General features: G+C 41.8%; 1 protein-coding gene across 1 annotated transcript in view; it reads left to right on the top strand.

The window, feature by feature from the left end:
* Positions 1-3,104: 3,104 nt before the first annotated feature.
* Positions 3,105-12,673, top strand: part of LOC307117906 (uncharacterized protein) — a gene marked incomplete at its 3' end in the record, with an annotated part of 48,821 nt that continues 39,252 nt past the window's right edge. Inside the window, exon 1 of the mRNA XM_079803143.1 lies at positions 3,105-3,537. Coding sequence (XP_079659269.1) covers positions 3,302-3,537 — 236 coding nt within the window. The 5' untranslated portion in view covers positions 3,105-3,301. The remainder of the gene's footprint in view (positions 3,538-12,673) is intronic.

The following is a 12,673-nucleotide window of genomic DNA, read 5'->3' as shown; positions in this document are numbered from 1 at the left end:
CACACACACACACACACACACACACACACACACACACACACACACACACACACACACACACACACACACACACACACACACACACACACACACACACACACACACACACACACACACAGAGAGAGAGAGAGAAACAAGTTTTTTTTTATCCTGCTTCAAAACTAACACAATGCTGCCATCTTGTGTTCATTGAGGGAAGGGCAGCACACACGGGCACAATACATTATACAAATAAATATTTATAAAATATATATATATTCATCTGAAAAATAGTACAGTCATTTTAAATTAATCTAAGTTCAATTACCAAACATACAATCTTAATTTAATTTAAATCAAAATATTATTTTACAAGATATGAGACAATTTCTGTTCCCCTTTTTTTGTCCTTATTTAATCCCTCGCCATGGCAACACCGTTTGAGATATCCAATATTCGTTCGCATTTTAGCATCTTCCGTATCTTTGTTTCATGTTGACCGAGTTTGGTGGAGATTGAATAAATCGCCTACGAGGAGAACGTAAAAACTCAGACCCTGAATTACATAAATATTCACCTTCAAACCAAAATATCTGACTTCCTGTTGGTCGGAGCTAATGACTGTAAATTAGAAAGTTGTCCGGCTCGAAGAGAACAATATATGTACCGAGTTTGGTGACTGAAGATAAAACTAACCCCCCCACTTTTGTCAAAAGGTGGCGCTAGAGAGCCCCTCATCCCCACCCGTTTCTGAGGCTTTGTCCATGTGTACTGACTGACATCTCTGATGTGTGTGTTGAGTTTCAAGCAGTTTCAAGCAATTTCAAGCATGCTAAGAGCCTCAGAACAGCCAAAAGATTATTAAACTTTGACACGTTGCCATGGCAACAGTATTTGAAATTTCAGGAATCCATTTCATACGTCTCTATCTGTCATGTTTTCACATTATACTGATGAAGTTTGAAATAAATCGGGTCAAAATAAGATGGTGATTCAAAGCATTTTTGAAAGTGACACACTTCCTGCTGCCAGTTGGTGGCGCTATAACTTTGACTCACAAAAGTCATATCCATGTGATCGGCTTCTTACAACAAACACACAGCTGAAGTTTCATCCAAACCAGTCAATGTTTGCACAAGTTATAACACACTTCCTGTTTCCCTTTTCTCGCCATAAATTCGTTGCTTCGCCACGGCCAAACCATTTGAGATATCAAAAATCCGCTCGCAATTTAGCATCCTGGATATGTTCTCGTCATGCTGACCGAGTTTGGCAATGATCGAAACAATGGCCTCGGAGGAGTATATTAAAATCCAGAGCATGCGTTTTCCGAACAACCCATAATAGCTCACTTCCTGTAGGGCTGACGCATAACTTAGAGCACGAAAGTTGTTCGGCCTGATGAGGTCTATATGTGTACCGAGTTTCATACATGTACGTGCAAGTGTGTTTGATATATGGACCAAGTTTTCAGACCCCACTTTAGGGGGCGCTGTCGAGTCCCCCTGCCACGCCCGGGTACCAGCTTCAGCCCGGCTCTGATGGCCGCTCATTCCGACGCCCGTGCGAAGTTTCAAGAGTTTTCGAGCATGTTAAGTGCCCCAAAAGTACCCGAGAAGTCGAAAAAAAAAACAAAAAAAAAAAAAACAAAGAATAATCTGAGGAAGAACAATAGGGCTCTGCGCCCTTTGGGCTTGGGCCCTAATTACGGTCAATTTTGTTCCGTTGTAAGATTTTAATAAACAGCTTTTGTTCTTTTATGAGAAAAAAATATTTCGGTCTAAATGTAAGTTTTATGTCTTTGAATTACATTACAATTTTCCATCAAATTTGGATTACATAGTTTTAACATAAACAAACTAATAAACTTAATTTGATTCATATTTACCAGTCATACATAAATCAAATAGGTAAGTTTTAAGTAATAGTACACAGCAAAATGCACATGATAAATTAACACAGCCTAGTGCACACTACTGAGATAAAGTACCATTGAAGCAGTGTTGAAGTTAATGAGATAATTGAGTGATGATTGAGCATTAATGATGAACACCTGATCATGATAATTAGCAGAATCACTGAAGGACAGAGAAACACAAGAACTACAACTGACTTCAGCCACAGCTTTAGATGAAATCAACTGAAGATAAAAAGACGGAAGATCTCAGCAGAGGAGGATTAAACAACTCCACAAACAGCATTACCAGCTTCACGCATTACTAACCAGACTGACTTTGTTTGTTAGAAGTCTACAAAAGTTCTTATGACAATTAACCAAGGTTTAGATGATGATTTATCGAGTTTCATTTAATGCTCAATCATCACTCAATTATCTCATTAACTTCAACACTGCTTCAATGCTACTTTATCTCAGTAGTGTGCACTAGGCTGTGTTAATTTATCATGTGCATTTTGCTGTGTATTATTACATAAAACTTACTATTTCATTTATGTATGACTGATAAATATGAATCACATTAAGTTTATTAGTTTGTTTATGTTAAAACTAATCCAAAAGGATGGAAAATTGTAATGTAAATACATAAAACTTGTGTGCAGATGGTTTTGTTCGGTTACAAGATCTCAATGATGGTCAGTTTTGTTCCGTTATAAGATTTTTTAACAACGATCGACTTTGGTCCATTGCGAAATTTCAATGAAGGTTGATTTTGTTTTTGTATGAGATTTCAATGAAAGTTGTTTTTCAGTGTCAGTCGGTTTAGGCAAGGATGCCCTCTCTCCTTTTTTATTTATGTCTCTCCGGTTTTGGCAATGCATGTAAAAATAAATCAGTATAATGGCATCGCAGCTTTAGTTGTAGAATTTAAACCTAGGCAGTTTGCTGATAACACTGTGACAAATACCAAAAATAATTAGATGTATTGAGGCATTGACTGCTGTATCAGGATTGTGATAAATCTGTATTGTTGTTTCCCCTCCTCTACAGAAATAGAGCACATCCCAGTTAAACATCAACACATCAAGCAGTAGCCCAGTAAAGATGCTGCAGCACTGCAAGCGTCCAGGACCCAGACCTGTAGTGGACCAATCCAAGCCTTTGTTTATGCGTGCGGCGGGTTTATTGTAGGTCTGCGTTGTCACGTTGCATGCGGTGTCAGGGTGTTAGGCTACTGCGTCACCATTGAAGTGCCAGAGGATTTAATATTCTGCTCTGATCCACTAACTGTGATGGAAACGATATGTAACCTCTAGTGGCACATTGGCACCGCATGTGTCCGTGTTTGACAAGAGCATGGCTGGGCGCGGGACGTGCGCTCCTCTCGTGTATTTGACTCGGGATAGTGCGGTTGAATGAGCAGAGATGGACAGCCGGACCGAGCACCCGACGAAGGCAGCAGCGGGCTATCTGAAGGAGCTGAACGCGATCATCGAGACCCAGCAGACGCTGCTGGAGCGTCAGAAGAGGCGCATCCTGGAGCTGGAGCAGCGCGTGTCGGAGCTGCGCGCCGAGAACCTCCGCCTGAGGCACGAGCACCAGCGGCACCTGCTCGCCTGCAGACTGCGCTCCGCCCCGGGCACCAGCGCGCCGCTGCTGCAGTAAGGGTCCTCCGCCAACACACACACTTACATGCTCACTTAATGGGATAGTTCACCCAAAAATGAAAATTAGCCCATGATTTACTCCCCCTCAAGTCAGCCTTGGTGTATATGACTTTCTTTTTTCAGACGAACACAATCAGAGATAGGTAATGTCCTGGCTAATCCAAGCTTTATAATGGCAGTGAATGTTTTGAAGTCCATAAAAGTGCATCTTTCCATTAGAAAAGTGCTTCTATCCATTGTAAAATTGCGTCTATCCATTATAAAAGTGCATCTATCCATCATATAACTGTCCACACGGCTCCAGGGGGTTAATAAAGGCCTTCTGAAGCAAAGCCATGCATTTGTGTATATCCATATATCCATATATTTATATGGATATAAATATCCATATTATACAACTTTACAAACTGTAATCTCTAACTTCCGCTAACTGTCGTACATGCGTTCTTTTTTGCTAGATATTCATCTTTTTTCTCCCTAGAATGTATTTAAAAATCAAAGTTCAGAATGCCTGATCTGTGGCAAGAAAGTATTGTTGGTTAATATTATTATTGATATTTTTAGTCAGTGATGAGTTTAGTCAACCATTTTTCTTCATGACAATTTTTGTTTATGGCTTCTTTTGATTTGAACAGATTTTGTGTTTAGCTGACACTGTAATAAAAAACAGAAACTCAAATACAAATCTAAGAGTCAAAGTGCCCAACTAAAGGAAACACTGATCACCATAATGGTGACCAAATATTTTCAATAAAACCAACATCTAAACCTCTGTTAATTCTCAATAAGAGCTTCTATAGATGTCTTTCAGGGTTGGAGCCAAACTCTACAGGACATCGGCTCACTAGGACCGAACTTGCCTGACAATGGTGTAATTGTACCCTAAGGACCAATTGTGTACCTTTAAAGGTACAGTTATACGTTTTGTTCTTCAAGGAACAAAATTATACCTCCACTGTACCTTTTTTTCTGAGAGTGTATATAGTCCACAAGATATAGTCAATGTGTGACTGACAATGTGTGTTGAGACCAAGACAAGACCAAGGCAGGGCGAGACCGAGTCAAGACCAGACCAGCACTACTCAAATTCATAAAGATCCACATTACCGTCTGAGAAATTACTTATTTTTAATCAATACATATAATTAGAATAAGACGCTATATAGAGCTTTTACCAATCAAATCATTAACAACACAATTCATCTATGCACTGAAGAGGTCGATGCGTCTGAACTGATCAATTACAAATGCATAAATAATGTTGAGATAATGTTTTTAAATAAAAAACGATTGAATGTTTGAAATGTGTGAAGCTGGTAATGCTGTTTGTGGAGTTGTTTAATCCTCCTCTGCTGAGATCTTCAGAGATTGAATGTCTTTTTTATAGTCAGTGGTAGTTCTTGTGTTTTTCTTTTTTCTATTTTCTTCAGTGATTCTGCTCATTATCATCAGGTGTTCATCACTAATGGTCAATCATCACTTAATTAATATCTTAATTATCTCATTAACTTTAACACTGATTCAGTGTTACTTTAACACTCTGTAGAGTGGGACCATATGTGCTCTGAGCAGTGTTCATTTAACACTGGGGATTTTACTGTGTAAGGGTCAATTTTCTGAATAAATGAGCTTTACATTGATGTGTGATTTGGTCAATATTCCTTTAGTTGGGCAGTTTGCCTCTTTGTGTGAATTTGTGGTCTTATTAACAGTGATCAGCAAAACACATCATTTGTTTCTAAGAAAGAAATCAAGATGATCAAATTTTCAGTCTCATAAATTCAAATAAATCACTAATCTCATTTCTGACCAGAAGTAAATATCTTTTTATAAATATTTTACTAGCAAAACTTTGTTGCAGAAGATCAGACATACTGAATTTAAAATATATAACATGGAAATAAATATTTTGGGACACACAGACATCAAGAATCAGTATATGAATCTCAACAATGGTGACATGGGAGCCAACATAGTATTAAAATCATGGCTCCCAACATGCATTGTGGCATGAAACATGTCACCATGGTTGAGATTCATATGCTGATTCTTTATGTCTGTGTTTGTGTGTCTGATAAAAATCCAACATTGTTTTTAAAAATCTAAATTCACAATGACTGATCTGCTATATAAGAGTTTTGTTGGTAAATATAACACATTCATAAATAATCACTTTCAATTATGAATAAAGTAGTAAATACCTGCCCTTTATAATGCTGTTATCTAGATCACCTGATCATTTTTGGTTATGGCTTTTCTTTAAAACAAATTATGTGTTTTGCTAAACACTGTTATAAAGTCCACAAACTCGCATAAAAAGCCAAGAGTCAAACCGCCCAACTCAAGGAAATGCTCATCACCAAAATGGTGACCAAACATTTTCAATAAAAAAATCTGTTTCCAATAGACACAAAATGTTGAATTGGCTCAACTACAAAAGTTTTGTTACAGAATAGTTGCATCTCTCCAGAAAACAAATAATGTCGAGTTGACTCAACTAAAAAAATGTTTGTGTCACAGACAACATATTTTCAGTTCATATAACTGTTATTTACAAAAGTTGAGTCAACAAGAAAAAGCGAAGGGAAATTAGTACAATGTTTTTTTTGTTGTACGAGATTTTTACAATGTGGATTTTTGCTGAACCAACAAAACAAAATGAGTCTTTTCAACTTTTTTCAAGTTGTGTTTTTTTACAGTGATTTTTGATATATTTACGGTAGGACATTTACAAAATATCTTCATGGAACATGATTGATATCCTAATGATTTATGGCATAAAAGAAAAATTGATCATTTTAACCCATTCAATGTATTTTTGGCTATCGCCACAAATAACACCGTGAGACGCATGACTGGTTTTGTGCTCCAGGGTCAGATATGTAACAAGGACACTGTAAAATAAAGTGTTACCAAATAGGCTAATGTTATAAATCAATGCTTCCTGACACGATTGAAGAAGTGTGCTGCCAGCCGCCGGGCAGGTCACATGACCCAGCTCTCTATTCAGATGCTGAATCAGAGATCAGAGAGTTCCTTCTGTGCCATTCTGAGTGTTGAATGATCTTTCCAATGAGAGCTGACAGTGAATACGTGCAGGAACTCTTCTGCCAAACCCATATTCATCCAGAAACGTCTGATTGGTTGACATCTGGCTTTTTCATGTAAGAACAAACAAGACGTTCCCGTGTTTGCATATTCTGTATTGTACACGGCTGGCCTTGATGAAGTTCTATTTGAAAACCTAGTTGTTACATGTATGCTCTATGTTGTCTCGTGTTCACTACATTTCCCATAATGCTTTGTGTTTTACCCATGACCTAGTTTCCCTGTTAATTGACTGCCATTTGGTTCCACCTGTGTTCCTTCATTATCTCCTTTCTTTGCCCTGTCCATTAAACCCCCTTAAATCTCTGTTTGTCCTCATTTGAGATTGTGTTTGGTTGTGTTTATCATTGTTGTTCTCCAAGTTTGCTATTAATATAACTCTATTTCATTCTCCTTTGTCGTGAGCTTTGTTTACTCAACCATCTCCTAACACCAGTGAGCTTCTTCACTGTACTGCCTAAGAAAGGCCTGTTCACACCAAGAAGAAAATATAACAATAACTATGATAAGCATCCATACAATGGCCAAACGTTATGTTTATTCTGTGCTCATAATTGCTCTGCGTGCTTTAAAGTCAGGTGGATTCTGATCAGCTGTGATGTTTTTTATTTCGCTCTGCAGCTGGAGAAAATGGCACTGAAAGTGTCTCCAACAACATGCTCCTCTGCACAACGTGTGATTCTGTCTGTCATCTTTTCTTGCATTGTCTTGAGCCTTCACTTTGCCAATGATATGCTATATTGTTAGTAGGATAGCCCACAGTCATTATGCTACATCATATCACCGTCTACTGGATGTAAAACGCTCTGTAGTACATTGTCATTTTAGAATGTTAAGTTCTACTTCTGTAGATATTTTGGTGAAAGTAACTCAAAAGTAATACAGGAGCAATGTGACATTACAATTCTGAGACAGTAATATTGTAAGGAAAATAATTACTTTTAAATAACAGTAATAAGTCATCTATAATGTATTATAGATCGCCTTTGGCTTGCTCATTTGGGGACACAAAATTTTCAACTAAATATCCAAATGAATCTAATTAGTAAACTAAATTACTGATCTGCCCAACTGTCATGAGCTGATGACATACGGCTGTACGGCCGAATCAAATTCTGTTGCATTATTTTCCTGTATTACACTGTGAAGCTGCTTTGAAACAATCGTCATTGTAAGAAGCGCGATATAAATATTGTTGACTTGACTTGACTACAGTTTGGAAGTAACTTGCACAACACTGGTTATGGTTATAGTTGTCAGTCATTCTTAGAGTTGACCTCTCATAAAAGCTCATAAGTGGCTGATTTAATTTAATTGGAGCGCTCTACATAGCAACTCATTTGTAATTCTTGTAATTCTGCTGAGTTTGACTTTAGCACGTTGAAGAAAATTTTTGTCTGATTTTGAGCCAAATTCTGACTCATGCAACTTTTTTTTTTGAGCCGGGCTGATTTTCAGCGTTGTGGTTGTGGTTTATCACGCAGAGTACAGCGGGAAACGGGAGGAGATAAACCTCTCCCAACCGGTGATCGATAAACCTCTCCCAACCGGTGATCGATAAACCTCTCCCAACCGGTGATCGATAAACCTCTCCCAACCGGTGATCGATAAACCTCTCAACCGGTGATTGATAAACCTCTCCCAACCGGTGATCGATAAACCTCTCAACCGGTGATTGATAAACCTCTCCCAACCGGTGATCGATAAACCTCTCCCAACCGGTGATTGATAAACCTCTCCCAACCGGTGATCGATAAACCTCTCCCAACCGGTGATTGATAAACCTCTCCCAACCGGTGATCGATAAACCTCTCCCAACCGGTGATTGATAAACCTCTCCCAACCGGTGATTGATAAACCTCTCCCAACCGGTGATTGATAAACCTCTCCCAACCGGTGATCGGTGATCGATAAACCTCACCCAAACCGGTGATTGATAAACCTCTCCCAACCGGTAATTGATAAACCTCTCCCAACCGGTGATCGGTGATTGATAAACCTCTCCCAACCGGTGATTGATAAACCTCTCCCAACCGGTGATTGATAAACCTCTCCCAACCGGTGATTGATAAACCTCTCAACCGGTGATCGATAAACCTCTCAATCGGTGATCGATAAACCTCTCCCAACCGGTGATCGATAAACCTCTCCCAACCGGTGATTGATAAACCTCTCAACCGGTGATCGATAAACCTCTCAACCGGTGATTGATAAACCTCTCAACCGGTGAGGTTTCGAGGATCGATAAACCTCTCAACCGGTGATCAATAAACCTCTCCCAACCGGTGATCGATAAACCTCTCAACCGGTGATCGGTGATCGGTAAATCTCTCCCAACCGGTGATCGGTGATTGATAAACCTCTCCCAACCGGTGATCGATAAACCTCTCCCAACCGGTGATCGATAAACCTCTCCCAACCAGTGATCGATAAACCTCTCCCAACCAGTGATCGATAAACCTCACCCAACCGGTGATCGATAAACCTCACCCAACCGGTGATCGATAAACCTCACCCAACCGCTGATCGATAAACCTCTCCCAACCAGTGATCGATAAACCTCACCCAACCAGTGATCGATAAACCTCTCCCAACCAGTGATCGATAAACCTCTCCCAACCGGTGATCGATAAACCTCATCCAACCAGTGATCGATAAACCTCTCCCAACCGGTGATCGATAAACCTCATCCAACCAGTGATCGATAAACCTCTCCCAACCGGTGATCGATAAACCTCATCCAACCAGTGATCGATAAACCTCTCCCAACCGGTGATCGATAAACCTCATCCAACCAGTGATCGATAAACCTCACCCAACCGGTGATCGATAAACCTCACCCAACCAGTGATCGATAAACCTCTCCCAACCAGTGATCGATAAACCTCACCCAACCGGTGATCGGTGATCGATAAACCTCATCCAACCAGTGATCGATAAACCTCTCCCAACCGGTGATCGATAAACCTCTCCCAACCGCTGATCGATAAACCTCTCCCAACCAGTGATCGATAAACCTCACCCAACCAGTGATCGATAAACCTCTCCCAACCAGTGATCGATAAACCTCTCCCAACCGGTGATCGATAAACCTCACCCAACCGCTGATCGATAAACCTCTCCCAACCAGTGATCGATAAACCTCTCCCAACCAGTGATCGATAAACCTCTCCCAACCAGTGATCGATAAACCTCTCCCAACCGGTGATTGATAAACCTCACCCAACCGCTGATCGATAAACCTCTCCCAACCAGTGATCGATAAACCTCACCCAACCAGTGATCGATAAACCTCTCCCAACCAGTGATCGATAAACCTCTCCCAACCGGTGATCGATAAACCTCATCCAACCAGTGATCGATAAACCTCTCCCAACCGGTGATCGATAAACCTCATCCAACCAGTGATCGATAAACCTCTCCCAACCAGTGATCGATAAACCTCACCCAACCGGTGATTGGTGATCGATAAACCTCATCCAACCAGTGATCGATAAACCTCTCCCAACCGGTGATCGATAAACCTCTCCCAACCAGTGATCGATAAACCTCACCCAACCAGTGATCGATAAACCTCTCCCAACCAGTGATCGATAAACCTCACCCAACCGGTGATCGGTGATCGATAAACCTCATCCAACCAGTGATTGATAAACCTCTCCCAACCGGTGATCGATAAACCTCATCCAACCAGTGATCGATAAACCTCTCCCAACCGGTGATCGATAAACCTCTCCCAACCGGTGATCGATAAACCTCACCCAACCGGTGATCGATAAACCTCTCCCAACCGCTGATCGATAAACCTCTCCCAACCAGTGATCGATAAACCTCACCCAACCAGTGATCGATAAACCTCTCCCAACCAGTGATCGATAAACCTCACCCAACCAGTGATCGATAAACCTCTCCCAACCAGTGATCGATAAACCTCCCCCAACCGGTGATCGATAAACCTCATCCAACCAGTGATCGATAAACCTCTCCCAACCGGTGATCGATAAACCTCTCCCAACCGGTGATTGATAAACCTCTCCCAACCGGTGATTGATAAACCTCTCCCAACCGGTGATTGATAAACCTCTCCCAACCGGTGATCGATAAACCTCTCCCAACCAGTGATCGATAAACCTCTCCCAACCGCTGATCGATAAACCTCTCCCAACCGCTGATCGATAAACCTCTCCCAACCAGTGATCGATAAACCTCACCCAACCAGTGATCGATAAACCTCTCCCAAACCGGTGATTGATAAACCTCTCGCAACCGGTGATCGGTGATCGATAAACCTCTCCCAACCGCTGATCGATAAACCTCTCCCAACCGCTGATCGATAAACCTCTCCCAACCAGTGATCGATAAACCTCACCCAACCAGTGATCGATAAACCTCTCCCAAACCGGTGATTGATAAACCTCTCCCAACCGGTGATCGGTGATTGATAAACCTCTCCCAACCGGTGATTGATAAACCTCTCCCAACCGGTGATTGATAAACCTCTCCCAACCGGTGATTGATAAACCTCTCAACCGGTGATCGATAAACCTCTCAATCGGTGATCGATAAACCTCTCCCAACCGGTGATCGATAAACCTCTCCCAACCGGTGATTGATAAACCTCTCAACCGGTGATCGATAAACCTCTCAACCGGTGATTGATAAACCTCTCAACCGGTGAGGTTTCGAGGATCGATAAACCTCTCAACCGGTGATCGATAAACCTCTCCCAACCGGTGATCGATAAACCTCTCAACCGGTGATCGGTGATCGGTAAATCTCTCCCAACCGGTGATCGGTGATTGATAAACCTCTCCCAACCGGTGATCGATAAACCTCTCCCAACCGGTGATCGATAAACCTCTCCCAACCGGTGATCGATAAACCTCACCCAACCGGTGATCGGTGATCGATAAACCTCACCCAACCGGTGATCGGTGATCGATAAACCTCATCCAACCAGTGATCGATAAACCTCACTCAACCGGTGATCGGTGATCGATAAACCTCATCCAACCGCTGATCGATAAACCTCTCCCAACCGCTGATCGATAAACCTCTCCCAACCGCTGATCGATAAACCTCTCCCAACCAGTGATCGATAAACCTCACCCAACCAGTGATCGATAAACCTCTCCCAACCAGTGATCGATAAACCTCTCCCAACCGGTGATCGATAAACCTCACCCAACCGCTGATCGATAAACCTCTCCCAACCAGTGATCGATAAACCTCTCCCAACCAGTGATCGATAAACCTCTCCCAACCAGTGATCGATAAACCTCACCCAACCGGTGATCGATAAACCTCACCCAACCGGTGATCGATAAACCTCACCCAACCGCTGATCGGTAAACCTCTCCCAACCAGTGATCGATAAACCTCACCCAACCAGTGATCGATAAACCTCTCCCAACCAGTGATCGATAAACCTCTCCCAACCGGTGATCGATAAACCTCATCCAACCAGTGATCGATAAACCTCTCCCAACCGGTGATCGATAAACCTCATCCAACCAGTGATCGATAAACCTCTCCCAACCGGTGATCGATAAACCTCATCCAACCAGTGATCGATAAACCTCTCCCAACCGGTGATCGATAAACCTCATCCAACCAGTGATCGATAAACCTCACCCAACCGGTGATCGATAAACCTCACCCAACCAGTGATCGATAAACCTCTCCCAACCAGTGATCGATAAACCTCACCCAACCGGTGATCGGTGATCGATAAACCTCATCCAACCAGTGATCGATAAACCTCTCCCAACCGGTGATCGATAAACCTCTCCCAACCGCTGATCGATAAACCTCTCCCAACCAGTGATCGATAAACCTCACCCAACCAGTGATCGATAAACCTCTCCCAACCAGTGATCGATAAACCTCTCCCAACCGGTGATCGATAAACCTCACCCAACCGCTGATCGATAAACCTCTCCCAACCAGTGATCGATAAACCTCTCCCAACCAGTGATCGATAAACCTCTCCCAACCAGTGATCGATAAACCTCTCCCAACC

The sequence above is a fragment of the Gobio gobio genome (genome assembly GCF_949357685.1).
Source record: "Gobio gobio genome assembly, chromosome: 21".
NCBI lineage: Eukaryota > Metazoa > Chordata > Actinopteri > Cypriniformes > Gobionidae > Gobio > Gobio gobio.
This window is presented reverse-complemented; position numbering and strand designations above follow the sequence as displayed.